Source organism: Lynx rufus, unplaced genomic scaffold (genome assembly GCF_022079265.1).
Source record: "Lynx rufus isolate CCGP_SWC_20201006 ecotype Redwood Valley unplaced genomic scaffold, mLynRuf1.p SCAF_24, whole genome shotgun sequence".
NCBI classification, from domain to species: domain Eukaryota; kingdom Metazoa; phylum Chordata; class Mammalia; order Carnivora; family Felidae; genus Lynx; species Lynx rufus.
The window spans coordinates 2,419,086-2,439,217 of NW_025814839.1; the positions used below are offsets into that span (position 1 = coordinate 2,419,086).

Genomic DNA, 20,132 nt, shown 5'->3' on the forward strand with positions numbered 1-20,132 from the left:
GGCGCCCCCTCCTCGGGCCGCGCTCCGCGCCGCGGGCCGAGCGCACGTGGGGAGGGAGCTGCCGGTGGCTGGGTTCGTATTTCGCGCCCGCGTCCCCCATTCCAGGGGATCCGGTGACGAAACGAGGCCGAGCACTGGGGGGGTGGGGTGGGGTGGCGAAGGAGGAGGGCAGGCGGGAACGGGAGCCGGGCGTGGGCCTAGACCCGGCCCGCGCCCACAGTGGGCCCCAGGGTGGGCAGAGCCAGGGGACTGGTGGTCAGAGGGACCTGGGGACTGACGGGTGGGCCGAGGGAGGGCGGGTGCGCGGCATTCTACCCCTCCCAGAGCCAGCTCAGCTCCTTGTAGCTGCGTGAGGTGCGGCTGCCTGTCTGGGAGAGGGGCTGGGGTGTCCCAGGGACATTGTGATGAGAGTCCCCCTAGGCCCGAAGCCTCCCAAACCCCGTCCTATTTCGGGCCGTGCCGGTTAGGAGCTGGTGCTGGGGATGCTCTGGTTGCTGAATGATGCCTCCTCAGCCCCTGGGATCTGCAGAACCCCATAACCTTCTGGTCTCTGCCAGATTTGAGCAGAGGCTGGGTCAGTTCAGAGCTGTTGTCTGGAGCCCCCAGTTATGTTTGAGGCCTCTGGCCCTTCAGCCTTGACAGTTTGAAGTGGGGACTGGGGGTAAGAGAGTTCTACCCCCTCAGGCTTCAGGCTGAGATCCCTGACCACCGGAGCTTGAAGTGAAAACTTGGGGTAGCCCTCTGGGGAACCAAGTCTCTTCTCAGACTGAGACTTAGAGAGTTCTGTCCCTTGTAGGCCCTGCCAGTCTAGAGGAGAAGTTGGGGAAGCCTCTGGGGTTTTGGGGTGCCACCCTGAGATCTTCACGGCCTGAGTTTCTCCCTGGCTCTAGTATTAGAAAGGTGTCTGTGGTGTCCCGCCAAGGTTGGGGTGATGCTCTAGCTTGGTCTGAGACTTCCAGAGGCCCTGTGTGACCTCTGGCTCTGCCTGTGGGGTTGGGGCTTTGGAGATACCCCTGCCTACCTAGGTATTTCCCTATGCTCTCTGGGGTTTCTAAGTTTGGTTTTTTCCTCTCAGATACTCAAGTTTCCTTTATAATACACCATTTCCATTTTGTTGCCCCCCCCCCCCCAATCCACCTTGGAAAACCCTTCCATCCCTCAGTGAGCTGATAACAGGGGAAGGGCCTCCCCCTCCAGGTTCTGGTTGAGTGGCTGGGGCTGTAGGTTAGCCCCCAGATGAGACAGTCCTGGCTTTGCATTTTTGAAGTTTCTCCTTTGTGCCCACTGCTTCCTGGGGTTCAGTGGTAGGGGGTAGTTGTTGGGGGAGGAAAGAAGAACTTTCTTCCAGCCTGCCAAGTCTTAAGAGCATTGCATATGCAGGCAGACAGTCTGGGGGGGGGGGGGGGGCGGGGGTGGAGAACTAGTCTCAACTACATTTAAATTTCCTTAGCACAAATGGGATTTTAATTCCTCTCTCGTTTCCTTCTCATTTTGAGTTTGGTGAATCCTATGAGAAAACGACATGCAAACTCTTCCTAGTTATTTGTGAAGAATTCTCAGCCCCAAATCTGAGTGTTTTCTCAAGCTCTTTTGAGGAAGTTGAAGCTGAGGGGGGGGGGCGGTGGTTGGAGCTGGGTTTTGGGTGTGGGCGTGTAGGGGGTGGATTCCAGCTAGGGAGAGTCCTTAAATCTGCTGTCCAGGCTCTTTTCAAAGGAGAGGGTCCTTGCGTTTTGGTAGTTAATTCAGATCTGGCCCCAAAATTCGAGGGAGGAGCTGAGAAACAGAAGGAGCCCTTAGCCTGGATTCAAAGTAGAAGCTTCTTAAACTTCTCTGCCTTTAAATCCTTAGGAATCCCCATTCACTGTGAGCCCCTGGGGATCTGAGCTGCTAAGGTCAGGGCTTTCCCCAGCTCTGGTTTTGTTCTCTCCCTCTGCTCTGAGCAGGGTTGCCTTGGCCTCCTCCCCCACCAAGCTGCCCTGGTGAACCGTTTGCCTGGGGCAGGGGGTTCAGTGGCCTGTGATCTCTCTTCTGACTGGCCAGGGAGGGCTTGTGCCCTTGTGGAGTGCCTTGGTTCACCTGAGGCTTTGGGGATGTGATGGTTTATCTCCGCTTCCCTCAACTCCCTATTTAGGGATAGGGAAGGTTGGGTCAGATCCCCTGGTTTTGGAACTCGAAGAACATAGAAACTAAGGCCTCCTTCATTCTCCAGGGCTTTCCTTAAGGGTTTTGGGGTCTACGCTAGACAAACCCGGGACAGAAAACTACCTTGTGAATTTTCTTTGGGCCTCAGTGTGCCCTCTTCACACAGCCTTCACCTGGGGAGCATTCTGCTCTGTTACCCAGTTGAAGCAAGTATTGTGATAGCTGCAGCAGAATTTCACTATTAAGACAACAAAGCTGTGCCCAGTTCTCTAGTTATTTTGGCACCAAATACACAGTTTCCAGGGAAACCAGCTCCCCCCCCCCCCTTCACTATGCAGGATATTACAATAAGATCTTCCCTGATGCTCAGCTACAATGAGAACTCTCCTCCCAGCCTCCTCTCTGGGGCTTCAGATCCTCCCAGGTGGTATTCTTCAATTTTGCACTGCCTTTACTTTCTGAGCTCAGCTTGGGGTGCGTTTCTCTGTCCCTCTTTCTCAGCGATCTGGGGCCTTTTTCTGTGCGGGGCTCTTTCATGAGTCTCCCTCCCCACCCTCCCTGGCCTTGGGCTGCTCATTGACAAGTTCTGACCCGTGGGGCATGCAGGGAATGACTGAGTAGGCGGAGGAGCTGATAGTTGGCCTGGCTTCTCCTGGGCTGTGCCTGCTCCATTTCCTTGTCATTTTACGGGGAGCTTTGCCCAAGAGCTGGTGCCTGCATCAAATATAACCATGTTCTTTCCTCTGACCAACTGATCGTGGTTCGTTTGCTCCCTCATGACTTAACCAACCTGTTTTAATTCCAATATCCAAACAGATTTCAACTATGAGTACGTGCAGAGAGAAGCTCTCAGGGTTCCCCTGATATTTCGAGAAAAGGATGGACTGGGGATTAAGTAAGTTGCTGAAACTAATTGCTTCTTCCCATGTCTCACTCCCTTACAGTTTATAGTTTGGGATGGATTTCCTGCGCCCTTCTCCCCACCTCTCATCACAGAGAAGGATCTTTCTTCACTACCTGGGGATAGAATCTCTTTGTTCAAGGCCTGACAAAGGGGAAAAACTCTTCAAAGACTGATCTTTTTCAGGGAATTTGGGCAGAGACGACAGAGGGTACTTAAACAGTGTTCACTTCTTTCCCTGACCCATCACAGTTAACGTTCAGCGACTTTCTAAAGAGAACATAGTACTCCCCAAATTAGGAAACTGAGGCAGGGCCTGAGCTGTGAAGGGATTGGCCAGTCTCTAACTCCAGAGGCAGGGTACCTAGATACATATTTTTCTACTCTGGACTCCCACTACGTGGGAAATTGGTCCTTTTCTGTGGAGGGCATGTTTCCTAGGTTGCCAGGCTCCTTGCCTCCTCTTTCTCTGCCCCAGCACCTGCCTCCCCAACTGTGTGTTGTTTGGTTTCCATTCTCTTTGAGATCTGTCAGAGCTCCAGGTGGGGTGGGGGAGACATCCATCCCGGAGGAAGGCTGGAAGAACAGGTTTCCGCCCCTTGGGCTGGGGTGGAGAGGAGGCTGTGGGTGGCATCCCAGCTTGCCTCCCTCTCCAGCATCTACTGCCAGGCTCGCTCAAGAGTCTCATTCCCAGGGTAGAAATCAAACCTCTGGCGTCACTGTGAATTAATAGCGAATGTCAGCACAGTCATTATGGCCTATGTTACCAAATGCCCGGAATTGGAATGATGTGTGTCTTTTTTTTTTCCCCTTTGAACTTAAAGGGATCCCTCCAACCCTCCATAGAGCTCCTTTTTATGGAGATTGTTTGCTAGGGGAAGAGACAAAGAGAGGGCTGCTGACCCTAAAAGAAAGCAGGTGTTTGAATGCCTAGCTCTAGGACTTACCTTTGACACCACAATTCAGTCTTCCCCTGAAAAGTGGGGTGGACAGTGGATGTCTCATCCACTTTTCTGTGGCAGTGCTGAATTCCTACTGGGGAGAGTGAGGGGGTTTGGTTTGCCTACTGGAGTGAGGAAAGGGCTCAGTGGTTGGAGAGTGACCCTCTCTGGGGGCACTCACTGGTCTATCCCCCTCCCTCTGGATTATCTCATTCTGGGTTCCCCAACTGAAGAGCCAGGAAACCCTCTTGGAAAAATGGTTTCCCCCTGCCCCAGAGTTGGGTCTAACTCTGTTGTTTCTGGCTTCTCAGCAAATATCTGTGCTTCTCTTTTTCCAGGATGCCTGACCCTGATTTCACAGTCCGAGATGTCAAACTCCTAGTGGGTAAGTTGCTCACTGTGTGTGCAGCTCAGAGATGCCGACGTTGGGGGGGGGGGGAAGGGACAAGAGGCAGAGGTCTTCGCCACCCTCCTGTTTAGATTTTTAACTGCCTCTGACAAGAAAGTCCCCGTGGGAGGAGGCAGGAGCAGGTGTGAGCTGCAACCGTCTCATTCCGGAGAACAGGTCAGATTGCAAAGTCGTAAGAAGCTGTGTGAGAGGGTGTTGGCCAGTGCATAGTTTTATGAGGGCTGATTTGGACCCTAGCCTCCATCACAACACAATCTTAGATTTCTCCTTTGCATTGTTTGGGGCTTGCTGGGTAAACACTGGGTGCTTTGTGACCCCTGAAAGACTTTCAGACTTTGGAGGGGAGGGATCCTGCTTCCTGCTTCCTCAGGGTTCTAGACAGGTCTAGGGTGGGGTTTGCCACTGAGTACCCAGCATATGCTTATTAACTCCCCGAGCACCTGCCGAGTGTGCTCTGCAAAGTGATCGCTTAGTGCTCCAGACTCCTGACCTGGCATTTCGGATGTTACAGGACGTCCTTCAATAAATCCGTTCTTTCCAGAAGTGTTTCTCAAGTAGCTCCTTCATGGCAGGCAAGTTCAGAGCTGTGAACATGACAGACAAGATCCCTGTCCTCTTGGTTGGAGCGATAGGCAACAGACAAGTAAATAGTTTTTAAAAATCGATACCTTTTTGGAAGATGATAAGGCCTATGAAGAAACAAGGCAGGGTAATGGGCTGTGTCTTAGATGGGCTGGTCAGAGAGGGCCTGGGGTGTGTGTGTGTGTGTGTACATATGGACAGAAGCCTGATTGATGAGAAGCCAGCTGTGGGAAAGAACATTTCAGATTGAGGGATAGGCCAGGTCAAAGGCCAGGAGGTGGGGGACGAGTGGAGTGAGTAAGGGGGAAAGGAGAAAAGGGGAGAGGTCACAGGGCCAGAGCCATGTAGGGCATTACAGGCCCTGGTGGGGAGTTTGGGTTTGGCTCCCAGTGTGGTGGGAAGCCCTGGGGAGTTTTAAAGTGGGGTGAAGGGGGTAGACATGCAATCTGATCACTCTCTTTGGGAGAGGTTTAAAAACACTTTTTTAATTGACATAAAATTCATAGGCCGTAAAATTCACTATTTAACCACTTTGGAGTGTACAACTCAGTGCTTTTAGTACGTTCACAAGGTTGTGCAGCCATCGCCAAGATATGATTTCAGAATCCTATCACCTCTAAAGTCAGCCCTGTACCTCCCAGTTCTCTGCTTTCAACTCCCAACAACCAGGGATGTGCTTTTTGCCTCCGTGGGTTTGTCTGTTCTGGACATTTCGTGGAAGTGGAATCATATAATATGTGGCCTTTTGTGATTGGCTTCTTTCACTTAGCATCGTGTGTTTGAGGTTCATCCATGTTGTAGCAGGTGTCAGTGCTTCATTCCTTTTTTTTTTTTTAATTTATTTTTGAGAGAGAGAGAGGGAGAGAGAATGAGTGGGGGAGGGGCAGACAAAGGGGGACAGAGGATCTGAAGTGGGCTCTCTGCTGTCAGCACAGCAGACATGGGGCTCCAACCCACAAACCCACAAACCTGGAGATCATGATCTAAGCTGAACTTGGACACTTAACTGACTGAGCCACCCAGGCGCCCCAGTGCTTGGTTCCTTTTTATGGCTGAATATGATTCCACTGGACGTGTGTGCATAGACCACATTTTGTTTATCCATTCATCAGTCGGTGGACATTTTGCTTGTTTCTCTCTCTGTTATAGATAATGCTGCCATGAATATTTGTGTACAAGTTTTTGTGTGAACACATGTTTTCATTTCTGTTGGGTCTACACCTAGTTAATTGGGTCATATGTTAACTTTACTTAACCCGAGGAACTGCCAGACTTTTCCAAAGCAGCTGCACCACTTTACATTCCCATTAGGAATGCAGGAGGGCTCCAATTTCTCCACATCCTCGCCAAACCTTGTTATTGCCTGTCCTTTTTTTTTTTTCCTGTTTTAATCTTTTTTTTTTTTTTAAGTTTAAGTAGGCTCTATGCCCAACATGGAGCCCAACATGGGGCTCAAACTCAAGACTCTGAGATCGAGACCTGAGCTGAGCTTAAGAATCGAACATTTGGGGCACCTGAGTGGCTCAAGTTGTTTAAGTGTCCGACTTGAGTTCGGGTCATGATTTTATGGTTCGTGGGTTCCCACATTGGCCTGCTTCAGTTTCTGTGTCTCCCTCTCTCTCTGCCCCTCTCCTGCTCATACTCCATTTCTGTGTCTCAAAAATAAACAAACATTAAAAAAAAAAAAAAAGAGTCGGATGCTTAATAGACTGAGCAACCCAGGCATCCCTGCCTGTCTTTTTTTTTTTTTTTTTTTTAATGTTCATTCATTTTTGAGAGACAGAGCGGAGGCAGGGGTGGGGCAGAGAGAGAGAGAGAGGGAGACACAGAATCCAAAGCAGACTCCAGGCTCTGAGCAGTCAGCATAGAGCCTGACGTGGGGCTCGAACCCACAAACCGCAAGATCATGACCTGAGCCGGAGTTGGACGCTTAACCAACTGAGCCACCCAGGCACCCTAGGACATTATTTTTTTTAAAGCTGGATTCTAGAAATGCTGAAGGAAGTGAACATCACAGCAGAAGCAGCAGACTTTCTGACCCTGTGCGGAAGATGGCATGACGGACCCCCAAAATTAAGTATTGGGACATATGACTCATTCTGGGGCCGCAACCCCACCCTACCCTTTGCTGCTGGACAACCTTAGTTTGAGGCCCACCTCTGCCAGTTGACTGATTTGGGGCATGCTGCTTAATCTACCTAAGCCTCTGTTCCCTCATCTGCAAAATAGATCTAGTAGCAGAATCTGCCTCAGTGGAGGATTCTAGAAGAGAGTGAATGAATGCTTGGCATTTTGTTGGCAGACGAGTGCTTGATGAATGGTCCCTGTTATTATTTATTATAAAGGAAGGCCATGGATGTGATAAAATTCTCTTTTTTATTTTATTTTATTTTTTGAGAGAGAGAGAGAGAGAGCGGGGGAGGGGCAGAGAGAGAGGGAGAGCAATAATCCCAAGCAGGCTCCACACTGTCAGCGCAGAGCCCGATGTGGGCTCTAACTCTTGAACCATGAGATCATGACCTGAGCCGAAATCAAGAATTGGATGCTTAACTGAATGAGCCACCTAGGAGCCCCGATAAAATTCTCTTTATGAGCAAGGATGAAAGCTAGATTCTCAAGTCTGAGGTTCAGGCGACGTCAGAGTCTTAGTAATGTTGCTCTTGGCCCTTTTGAGGAACTTAAAAGCCCTTTGCAGTTTTATTTTGCTCTAGTCATTTCCAGGCTTCTACTGCTTTCTTTGCACCTCATTTGTCTGGTTGTTGAAGCAAGAGGACTCAATTAGATGGTCCTCATGTCCTTGCCAGCTCTCAAAAAGTCTGGGATGGCAAAGAAGGCAGGAATAGTGATACCTACACCCTATCTCTCTTGGCATTTCTGTGATGATCAAATGGATTGATGGGTATTGAAGTGCTTTGTGAAGATATAGTGTGTTCCATGCAGTTAGCATGGGGTATTATGCCCATTTTAATCTCTGAGAGTGCACGCAGGCTTCCGGGGAGCAGCAAAAGGGCACATACTTCACAGTGACATAAATGACAAATGTAACTCAAGCTGGCCTAAGCAAAACAGAATTCACTGGCTTACATAATAGGTTTAGAGTGTGACCTTCAGGCACGTCTACATCTAGGTGTTCCAAGAAGATCTTGAGAGGTTGACTCTTATTTTTCCTTTCTGCTTCCCTCTTTGGCTTCCTCTTTCTGCTTCATTCTTGGGCAAGCTTCTCCCCATGTGGTGGCAAAGATGGTGAGCCAGCAGCTCCGGCTTTATCCTGCCAGCTCAGGTTCTCCTTCCCGACCCGCCAGTCGTTCCATCAAATGTCTCTGGATTGGCTCTGATGGCTTTAGCAGCACCCCACCCCTGGAACTGGCGGCTGGGGTCAACTGCAGCACAAGCAAGTGATCTGGGAGTGGGGAAGGGGTGATTATCCAGGGTTGCTGGGCGACATTCACATGTCCCAAACGTAAATAGGAGTTCTGCCTTGGAAGGTAGGGTATGGGGAAGGCTGCGCCAACCCTGTCAGTGTGGGATCTCACCCTCTGTCTTCTAGACTCTTGCCCCCTCCCCAGGCCTCGTACCTTGGGAGGCAACTGTTCTAGAAGGGGCCAGCTATTGAGGCACCGGTTGCAGCCACAGATTCTTCTCTAATGCCGTAAATCAGGCTTTGATCTATCAGCCCCATTTATATGCCTTCTGGGAATTCAGATACCTGGTCTCCATTCCTAACTCCTCGCCTTTAAAAACAAAAAAGGCACTTTGCATTTTTAGGACACGGTACACTTTAAAAAAAAAAAAAGCTTTTTATTGAAGTATAATGTACATATAGAAAAGTGCACGTATGATAACCATACATCTTGATTAATTTTGACAAATTGAACGTACTATGGTCACTGGCACTCCAGAATCAACCCCTGTGTCCCTATCCAGTCACTGCCCTCCATTGTCATCCTGACTTCTAGCAGCGTGGATGAATTTCGCCTGTGTTCATCATACTTTATGACAGTGGAATCAGGCAGGCGTCCACTTTTACTTTCAACTTCTTTTGCTCAGCTTGGTGTTTATAAGACTCATCGATACTGTTGTGTGTAGTTGTAGGTGGTTTATTTTCATTGCCGTAGTTTTCTGTTGTGTGACTATTTCCCTATGTATGTATTCATCCTATTATTATTTTTTTTTTTCAACATTTTTTATTTATTTTGGGGACAGAGAGAGACAGAGCATGAACGGGGGAGAGGCAGAGAGAGAGGGAGACACAGAATCGGAAACAGGCTCCAGGCTCCGAGCCATCAGCCCAGAGCCCGACGCGGGGCTCGAACTCACGGACCGCGAGATCGTGACCTGGCTGATGTCGGACGCTTAACCGACTGCGCCACCCAGGCGCCCCATCATCCTATTATTATTATTGTTGTTTATTTTTTGTAAGTAGGCTTCACGCCCAGCACAGAGCCCAATGCGGGGCTTGAACTCATGACTCTGAGTTCATGACCTGAGTTGAGATCCAGAGTCAGATGCTTCACTCACTGAGCCACTCAGGTGCCTCTATTCATTCTCTTATTAATGGGCACTCTGATAGCTGCCAGTTTAAGGCTGCTGTGAACACCCCGGGACATGACTTTTGGTGAACAGATGGATGCATTTCAGTCGGGCATATACCTATGAGTGGAACTGTTTGGGTCACAGGGTATGAGCATGTGTTTAGTTTTAGTAGACACTGTCAGTAACTGTCCACAGGGCTTGGTCTGCTTCTCATTGCTCTGCATCCTCACCAAGAGTTCATGTTTCCATCCTTTTTTTTTTTTTTAAAGTAGGCTCCACACCCATCACGGAGTCCAATTCGGGACTTGTACTCACAACCCTGAGATCAAGACCTACCTGAAATCAAGAGTCAGACAGTTAACCAACTGAGCAACCTAGGCTCCCCTTTCCATCCTTTTCATTTTTTTTTTTTTTTTGAGAGACAGAGAGCGCAAGTGAGCAAGGAGAAGAGAGAAAGAGAGAGAGAGAGTCCCACGAGGGGAGAGAGAGAGAAAGAGAAGCGGGGCTCACCCTGGGCTTGTGTTTTACCCGAAGCAGGGCTCCAGCTTACCCGATGTGGGACTTGAACTCACGAACCGTGAGATCATGACCTGAGCCGAAGTCAGATGCTTAAGGACTGAGCCACCCAGGTGCCCCATCCTTTTAATTTTAGTCACACTTCTGTGCTGGAGGGAGTATAGTTTTATCACATGGTGGTTTTAGTTTGCATTTCTTTAATAACTGATGAAATTGCACTCTGTTTCATATGTTTATGTGAGCTGTCTGATCAAGTCTTTTCTCCATTATTTTGAAGGGTTGTCTCTTGTTGATTGTAAGAAGTATTAGTTTGCAAGGGCCGCCATGACGAAGTACCATAGACTGGATGATTTAAATAACAGAACATTTTTTTTTAAGTTTTTAGATGTTTATTTACTTATTTTGAGAGAGAGAGAGAGAGAGAGAGAGAGAGAGAGAGGGAGCAAGCATGAACAGGGGAGGGGCAGAGAGGGAGGGAGAGCTAGAATCCCCAGCAGGCTCCGTGCTGTCAACACAGAGCCCAACACAGGGCTCAAACCATGAGCTGTGAGATTGTGACTTGAGCCAAGATTAAGAGTCTCACGCTTAGCTGACTGAGCCACCCAGGCACCCTGCAGAAATTTATTTTCTCACAGTTACAGAGCTAGAAGTCCAAGATGGAAGTGTTTGTTGTGGGGCTGGTTTCTCTGAAGACCTCTCTCCTTGGTTTGTAGATGACTGTCTTCTCCCTGTGTCTTCATTTGGTCTTCCCTCTGTTTCTGTGACCTAATCTCTTCTTATATCAGTCTTGGGGCGCCTGGGGGGCTCAGTTGGTTAAGCGTCTGATTCTTGATTTCAGCTCAGGTCATGATCTCAACAGTTCATGAGATCGATCCCCACATTGGGCTGTGCGCTGACAGCACAGAGCCTTCTTGGGATTCTCTCTCTCCATCTTTCTCTGCCCCTCCCTCACTCATGCGCAGGCTCTCTCTCTCTCTCAAAATAAATAAATAAGCTTAAAAAAAAGGGGGACATCAGTCTTGTTGAATTAGGGCCCACCCTAAAGGTCTTATTTTAACTTAATTACCTCTTTAAAGACTGTTCTCAAACATGATTACATTTTGAGATCCTGGGGGTTAGGAGCTCAACACATAAATGTTAGGGGACACAATTCAGCCCACAACATAAAGTTTCTTGATCTATTCTGGATATGATTATACATTCCAAAATCTCTTACTTTGTGGATTGTGTTGCCTTTTCACACCCCTAAAGGTGTCTTTGAATGAACAGACAGACGTTCTTTATTTTAACATAGACCGTTTAGCGCTTCTTGGTCTATTACTTATTTTGTGTTTTGTTTCAGAAATATTTGCATACTGCAGGGTTGGAAGATCTTCATGTGTTTTTCTCAAAAAAAAAAAAAAAAGCTTTATCGTTCAGACTTTCACATTTAGGTTTGTAGTTTATGTGGAATTGATTCTTGTGTTTGGTGCACAATAAGGGTCACGATCCCTTTTCTCCTGTGTGTATATCCAGTTAATCCAGTACCGTGATTGAAAAAGCATCCTCGGGGCGCCTGGGTGGCGCAGTCGGTTAAGCGTCCGACTTCAGCCAGGTCACGATCTCGAGGTCCGTGAGTTCGAGCCCCACGTCAGGCTCTGGGCTGATGGCTCAGAGCCTGGAGCCTGTTTCCGATTCTGTGTCTCCCTCTCTCTCTGCCCCTCCCCCGTTCATGCTCTGTCTCTCTCTGTCCCAAAAATAAATAAACGTTGAAAAAAAAAAATTAAAAAAAAAAAAAAAAGAAAAAGCATCCTCTCCTCGTGGCAATGAAGTATTGTCTTTGTCGTAAATCAGGTGACTGCTTTTGCACGCGTCTGTTTCTGGATGCTCCAGTGTGTCCCCTGAGCAGCTCCCCGCATCCTGCAAATAACGGGCTCAATCCCAGATAATCCATTTAAGAAGAATGGGATATTTTCACATATGTGGGTTGGGAGTTGGGGGGATAGGGAGACTGGGAAGGAATTCTAGTTGCCTCTGAAGATGCTTTAAACTTTCTGAGAAAATATATCCATAAAGTGCTGGGTCCCCACTCACTCTCTACCAGTTGTGTCACTGATTGTGTCCTGCATATTATCTTACTGTATTTCTCTCTAAAGAGGATATCCCAGCTCACCGATGTTTTCTTTGACCCCTTTTCTTGAAAAATATTCATGACAAATCACCTCATTCAGTATTTATTTATCCAATTATAGAAATAATCTCCTGTCTTTTACTGTCTGTTTACCAAATGACCTCATTTTGTCCTCACCAATAATCATATAAATTATTACCGTTCACTCTCCCGATGGGGATCCGAGGCTCAGGGGGAACAACCCACATGGCCCATGGATGGGCGATCTACATGGGACCTGAACTCAGCTCTGGGTGCTTCTCACACTTTTGCTTCATGACTTTCTCCTCCATTCATTCTTCCTTCGTAGTGTTACTGGTGTCTGCATTGTGTCTGGTGAAGGAGACTCACCAGACTTGGATGTGCCCTTGACAGGTTGTGCTTAGTAAATTCTCACACTTTAGAAATCAAAGATAGCTGGGGCGCCTGGGTGGCTCAGTCGGTTGAGCATCCAACTTCATCTCAGGTCATGATCTTGAGGTTTGTGAGTTCAAGCCCCGCGTTGGGCTCTCTGCTGTCAGAGCGGAGGATAGAGCCTGCTTTGGATCCTCTGTCCCTCCCTCTCTCTGCCCCTTTCCCACTTGTGCTCTCTGAAAAATGAATAAATACTAAAAAAAAAAAAAAAAAAAAGTCAAAGATAGCTGACTTGCCTTTAGACTTTTCTTTTCTTTTTTTTTTTTTTAAGTTGGTTTAAAATCATAGACACTTTACATTTGAAACTCTGGAAGAGTTTGTTTTTGTTTTTGTTTTAATGTTTATTTTTGAGAGAGAGAGAGAGAGAGATCATGACTTGAGCCGAAGTCAGACGCTTCACCGACTGAACAACCCAGGTGCCCCTCTGGAAGAGCTCTTAGAATTCCTCTAGTCTTGCTTTCCCCTTACACAGGTGGGAAAAACTGAGGCCTGGAGACAAGTGACTTGCAAGTTGCCCAGACAGCAGATGGCATATGAGATTCAAACATGGGTTTGAATTTCAGTGATTGGGAGAAGATGATGCTTGTAATGGAAACCCAGAGGAAAAGTAGACTTGTGTGGGGGGTGTGGATGGGTTCAGTTCTGGCCACGTTGAATGGAGCTCGGGAGAGAAATCCAGGGTGGACAGATGGCACGGGAGGCATCCACCTGGCAGAACAGATAGAAACTCAAGCAGAGGAAGGTGCATGAAGTCAGGAAGGCTGAGACTCCTGAGTGCCAAGGAAGGAGAGTTTCAGAGGAGTTCGGTTATAGTTATTTCTTGTTCCTTTTTTCTTTTTTGTTTTTTTGTTAAATAAGTTTTAAAAATTAATTTATTTTTTTAATTTTAATTTTTTTTTTTTCAACGTTTATTTATTTCTGGGACAGAGAGAGACAGAGCATGAACGGGCGAGGGGCAGAGAGAGAGGGAGACACAGAATCGGAAACAGGCTCCAGGCTCTGAGCCATCAGCCCAGAGCCCGACGCGGGGCTCGAACTCACGGACCGCGAGATCGTGACCCGGCTGAAGTCGGACGCTTAACCGACTGCGCCACCCAGGCGCCCCTATTTTTTTAATTTTAATTTTATTTTTAAAATATTTATTTTTGGGAGAGTGCAAGCGGGAGAGGGGCAGGGAGAGGAGGACAGAGGATTTTGAAGTGGGCTCTATGCTCTCAGGCTGACAGCAGTGAGCCCCATGTGGGGCTCAAACTCATGAACCTCAAGATCATAACTTGAGCCAAAGTCAGACGCTCAACCAACTGAGCCACCCAGGTGCCCCTATTTCTTTCTTTCTTTCTTTCTTTCTTTCTTTCTTTCTTTCTTTCTTTCTTTCTTTCTTTTCTTTAATGTTTATTTTTGAGAAAGAGAGAGACAGAGTGTGAGCTGGGGAGGGGCAGAGAGAGAGGGAGACACAGAATCCGAAGCAGGCTCCAGGCTCCGAGCTGTCAGCACAGAGCCCGACATGGGGCTCGAACTCAAGAACTGTGAGCTCGTGACCTGAGCCAGAGTCAGATGCTTACTGACTGAGCCACCCAGGCACCCCTTTTTTTTCTTTAAGATGAGCCCCAGCTCATTGGTTTGTCCTATTTCCCTTTCCTTGGAATGCCAGTGTTCTGAAATCAAAATCTTGACTGTACCTGGGCTTTGGGGAGCTAAACTTGCTTCTGCCCACTGTTTACCTAATAGAAATCACTCCCCTGTGGGTAGCTCCTTAGACTGGAACTACTCGCATTAGCTGTTGCTTCCTGAGATCTTAGAAGCCAGGAACCTCTGCTGTATTTTTTCGTCTGATCCACATAAAACTGTATTTGCCACTATCCCCATTCCATAGATGTCAAATTGAGGCTCAGAGTGATTTGTCCACAAATAGCTAGTGTGTGGAGTTGCTGATTTGTGCCCATATCCATTTGACTAAGGAGCTGTTCTCTTAACTTCTGCACAGTACTGTGGCTGGCTCTTGGTGTCCCATAATCCAGAGCTCTGTAGTATTTTTGGCTTGAGTGTCTGTTTGGATTTTCTTGGCTGATTGGGTTTCACCCTGATTTGTTAGCCTGGGTTTGTATCTTCTTCTGGTTTTTGTTTTTTTTTAAGTTTATTTATTTTTGAGAGTGTGCAGAGAGAGAGGGGACAGAGGATCCCAAGCAGGCTCTGTGCTGACAGCGGTGAGCCCGACGTGGGGCTCGAACTCATGAACTGTGAGATCATGACCTGAGCCGAAGTCAGACGCTCAACCAGCCGAGCCACCCAGGCGCCCCTGGTTTGTATCTTACGCTCATCTGTCTGTGAGGGTCGGGATCTTGCACCCGGGGCACAGAGGACATCCTGGTATTGGATCTGTGCTGGAGATAATTTTGTTTATTTATTTATTTACTTTTTTTTTTAATAAATTTTTTAAATAATGTTTTTAATTATTTTTGAGACAGAGAGAGACAGAGCACGAATGGGGGAGGGTCAGAGAGAGAGGGAGACACGGAATCTGAAACAGGCTCCAGGCTCTGAGCTGTCAGCCCAGAGCCCGACGCGGGGCTCGAACTCACGGACTGAGAGATCATGACCTGAGCCGAAGTCGGCCGCTTAACCGACTGAGCCACCCAGGCGCCCCTGGAGATAATTTTTAAAGGTGCAGAGGTGAGGAGCCAGAAGATATCAGTGCTTAGGGAGAACTTAAGGACCTTTGTAAGCACCTTATTTCACAGTGAAGACACTGAAGCCTAGACCCTACAATAGATCTGTCCCAGGTGGTGCAGGTAGTGTCTGCTCTGGGCCCTCCCCTTTCCCTCATACTTTCGGTTTGGGAGAGTGTCCTCAAAAGGACTCCTGCCTTTAAGTTTACAAAGTGCTTTCAGTAATCGTGTCAGAAGGTCCTATTCTCTTCACTTTACAGATGAAGAAACAGAGACCCAGAGAACTTCAGGGATATACATACCAAAGGCTTCACCGCTAGGAAAGAGTGAGATTTGAACTGTGGCCAGTGCTTTTGCTAATAAACACTACCTCTGTGAAATGGATGAGGAGACACTTTCAAGGAGCAGAATAAAAAAACCATTTGAGAAACTTGAGGAAGATAGAGAGGGTTCCAGAACGACGATGGAGGACAGTTGTGGGCACTCTCAGGAGGAGTTTGGGGTCAGTGCCTGTGTGTACTTTATATTAGTGTTCAAGGTGACTTTCAGCAGCCTCTTCCCGGCTCTGAGCCCGTGGCTCTTGGAGCTGACTGATGGGGCCTTCAAAGCAAGGGCCATGGGGCTACGGATTAATTTCTGCAGCTGGAATTTGTTGGATGTGTGTGTAGCCTGTGAGCCCAGAGAACCAATGAGAATGGGGGGGCGGGGAGGAGAGAGAAAAGGAGGGGGGTTGAGCTGCTGGCCTACTTAGGGACGCCAGACACTGCTCAACGTGGAAAATTTTCCCTGTAACCCGTTGACTTCAGAAGCCGGAGAGTTCCATTGCTCTGGGTCCCTTGCAGGATCCAAAGGGCAGCTTGTCCCTGTCACCTGCTCCAGAGGTGGCTGCTCCCAACGCTGGGAGGGCCACATTCCATTGTTAGCACTGATCTGTCCCTTCTTCTGTCCCTTGGGGGCACACGCCTCTTCCCCCTGTACTGAGCTTCCTGCTCAGAGACCTGGCATTTACAGCCAGCTCTCCTTTGCCATCAGCAGCAGACCAGACTGGGAACCTGAGAAGATGGAGGGCCGATTCTTAATCTCCCAGCTCAGACTGAAGAGGACAAGCAGGCCCCACAGGCCCCAGTGTCCCCAGTGACCCCTGGGGCAAGCCTGTGGGTCTCATCCCCCACATGCTTCTCTCCAGTTCATGTTTAAGGGATCTGATCTATTTAAGAAGTAGGCTAAAAATCAGTGTGTTGGTCCTAGAAGAGGACCTGAAAAGACCTAACCCAGTGGTTTTCAAAGGGAAATCCCCAGAATCTGGGTCTGAGTTCTCAGCGCACCCCCCCCCCCCTTCCTGCTTTAACCTGAGCTGCTTGTTTTTATTTATGCCTTTGGCTCTTGTCAGAGCTTCTGTTTGAAGAAGGAGTTCTATGGCGGTAAAAACAGAAGTGTAAAGGTCATTCTTCCTGCCTTTGCACATGAGGCAACTGAGGCCTGGAGCAGGGTCAGTTAGGGTTGCTGGGACTGGAACTCAGCCCAGGGCTCTTGACACTGTTCCAGGTGCCCTGGAGGCATCTACCGCTCTTTGCGTGGCCTCCTGTGGGAGGAGCCAACAAACCAGGCACCCTTGCTTCCAGTGTGGTTCTTCATGTGAGAATAAAAGAGCCTGTTATGGGGCTGTGTCTTCAGGGTTAAAATCGCGGGGCCTAAGAAGACCACATATGAGGCAGGGGCATGAGCTCCCTTTCCCCCTTCTGTCTGATTGGGACACCTCCTCATTTCCTATTCAAAACGTCAGGGCCCAGACCAGCTCTGTGGCTAGTGGCTAAGTGCGTTGCACACCCTACCATGTGCCAGACATTGTGTTAGGTTCTCTTACATCAACGGGCCCCTTTTACAAATGAACACCCTTCCAATTCTAGAAAGGGTAAATGAGTCCCCTGAAACCACAGAGCTAGGAACAGAGCTGGGATTTGCTGGAGAGAATTTAAAAAAGTAATGAGGAGAGGGGTGCCTGTGTGGCTCAGTTAAGTGTCAGACTCTTGATTTCAGCTCAGGTCATGATCTCATGGTTCATGAGTTTGAGCCCCACCTCAGGCTTCGTGCTCACAGGGCAGAGCCTGCTTGGGATTCTCTCTCTCTCCCTCTTTTTCCATCTCTCCCCTGCTCTCTCTCCCTCTCAAAATAAGTAAATAAGCTTTGAAAAAGAAAATAAATAAAACCTTAGTCATAATAGCATTATCACACCTAATCTTTTAAAAACAACAATTCCTGGGATGCTTGGGTGGCTCAGTTAGTTAAGTGTCTGACTTTGGCTCAGGTGATGATCTCGCAGTTCGTGAGTTCAAGCCCCGCGTCGGGCTCTGTGCTGACAGTTTGGAGCCTGGAACCTGCTTTGGATTCTTGTCTCCCTCTCTCTCTGCCCCTCCCCCACTCACACTCTGTCTCTTTCTCTCTCTCTCTCTCTCAAGAAATAAACATTAAAAAAAATAAAAATAGGGGCGCCTGGGTGGCGCAGTCGGTTAAGCGTCCGACTTCAGCCAGGTCACGATCTCGCGGTCCGTGAGTTCGAGCCCCGCGTCGGGCTCTGGGCTGATGGCTCGGAGCCTGGAGCCTGTTTCCGATTCTGTGTCTCCCTCTCTCTCTGCCCCTCCCCCGTTCATGCTCTGTCTCTCTCTGTCCCAAAAATAAATAAACGTTGAAAAAAAAAAATTAAAAAAAAAATAAATAAAAATAAATAAAAATAAAAAAATAAAAACAATAATTCCTTAAAATGAGTAAATATCAGAGGTACCTGGCTGGCCCAGTCAGTAGAGTGTGCACCTCTTGATCTTGGGGTTGTGAGTTCAAGCCCCACATTGGGCATAGAGCTTACTTAAAAAAATAAAATAATTAATTTAAAAAATAAATAAAATATGTAAATATCTATATTTATTGTTCAAACTCCCAGTTTCATGTGACCATACATATCACTTCTTTGTTTTGTTTTGTTTTGTTTTGCCAGTTCTATGAGTCAGAAGGTAAATAATGTCCTTATATTGTGATTGGTTGTGATGCCTTTTAAGTCTCTTATTTATAATCTCTAGGCCCTCCTACCATCTCACACCAGTCTGAAGAAGTTGGATTGTTTGACCTGTAGAGTTTTCATGGTCTGGATTTTGCCAGTAGCATTCCCTTGGAATAGCTTGTGTTCTTTCTTGTGTAGTTTCTGTAAATTGGCAGTTGGGTGTAGACTCCTGATCAGGTTCAGGTTCATTTCTGTCTCTCCGCACAGAAATGTACTCATTCATTCATTCATTCATTCATTCATTCATATTTTCTGGCAACACTACTTCACAGATGATGTTCTGTTCTTCCATCAGGAGGCACATAATGTCAGGTCATCTCTCTCTCTCTCTCTCTCTCTCTCTCTCTCTCTCTCTGTCTGATGTTGGAAGGCATTGATGTTTAATGTCTAGCTTCATTATCGTGTTGGGGCTACAAGGTTGGTGATGGTCTAGTTTGATAATCCTTTGTCATTTGTTGACTGGAAGACACCTGGAGAGACACTTCCCCTATTCTGCTGTTTGTTTCAGCCTAGTCCTTATCTTAGACTCAAGCCCGTGGTCACTTCTCCCCACCTCTTTCTGCCTCCCTTGAAAGTGTGCTATCATTTCTGCACTTCTCCCTACCCTCTGGGGGCCGGAACCCAGCAGAGTTGAATTTTCTAGGTCCTCGCGTTTCCCTGGGGGTTTATGTTTATGGAGCCCAGGCACCTAAAAGAACTGACTTCCCTCCTCCCTTTCTTCCTGCTTCAAGCCCTCCCACAGACTGTGGTTTCCAGGACACCTGGGGAGCTGGATGGAGCTCCCCTGCACACCAAGGAAACTATTCTTAGAACCAGTGTCTCGACCTTCCGCTCCAGACCCAGTCACTCAGCCTCTCACACCCTCGGGCCTCTTTCCTGCATACCCTTACTCCCCCATCAGCCCCAGCTGCTCCTCACTGCTCCCATCCCTCCAGGTCCTGACTTCCCTTTTCATCAGAGGGTGGGGGGCCGGCTGAGGTGGGGTCAACTGGGACCTGCACCTGGCTAAGAGCAGAGGGAAGTGAGGATGCGTTGAGAGCCCTGGGGATTGTGATGAGGGTGATGGGAGCCTGGTGTGTGTTCAAAAAAGAAAAAACGGGCCTCTCCCACCCACATCCTTCTGTGTTCAGGGACAGTTGTTGCACTGGTGGGGCTCCTGGTTGCTCACGATTTCCAGATGTTTTTCAGGTTGGGGGGCTTCATCTCTAGCGTGGAGAGGGTTACACATACCCACCTTGAGGCACCCCCAGGCCATTTCTCAGTTTTACTGTTACTTATATGTGAGATCATATGTCATATGCTGGGCAGAACATATAACTGGAAAACACCAACATTATTTATTCATTCCACAAGTATTTTTACTGAGTTCTTGTTATGGGCCAGGCTCTCTGTTCTAGATGTGTGGGATAGAGTAGTGAGCAAGACAGACAAGACTCCTGCCCTCATGTTGTTTACAGAGTAGTAGGAGAGAGAGACAAGAAACAAGCTGACAAAGAATTAGCATCTAGGATTAAGTGGTAGGATGTCATTGGTGGATGACATTTTCTCTTTTAAAAATTTTTTTTTTTCAACGTTTATTTATTTTTGGGACAGAGAGAGACAGAGCATGAACGGGGGAGGGGCAGAGAGAGAGGGAGACGCAGAATCGGAAACAGGCTCCAGGCTCTGAGCCATGAGCCCAGAGCCTGACGCGGGGCTCGAACTCCCGGACCGCGAGATCGTGACCTGGCTGAAGTCGGACGCTTAACCGACTGCGCCACCCAGGCGCCCCCATTTTCTCTTTTCTAAGCTTCTAGTCAACTACGTTTAGTTACAGGGTATGTCTGT

The 20,132-nt window shown here is 48.0% G+C and overlaps 1 protein-coding gene across 6 annotated transcripts in view; it reads left to right on the top strand.

Moving 5' to 3' along the window:
• Positions 1–20,132, top strand: part of KDM2B (lysine demethylase 2B) — a 127,565-nt gene that overhangs the window by 2,235 nt on the left and 105,198 nt on the right. For all 6 annotated transcript variants that reach the window (XM_047087944.1, XM_047087940.1, XM_047087941.1 and 3 more), the window contains exons 3-4: positions 2,959–3,037; positions 4,323–4,369. In XM_047087944.1, the coding sequence (XP_046943900.1) occupies positions 2,959–3,037; positions 4,323–4,369 (126 nt within the window). The remainder of the gene's footprint in view (positions 1–2,958; positions 3,038–4,322; positions 4,370–20,132) is intronic.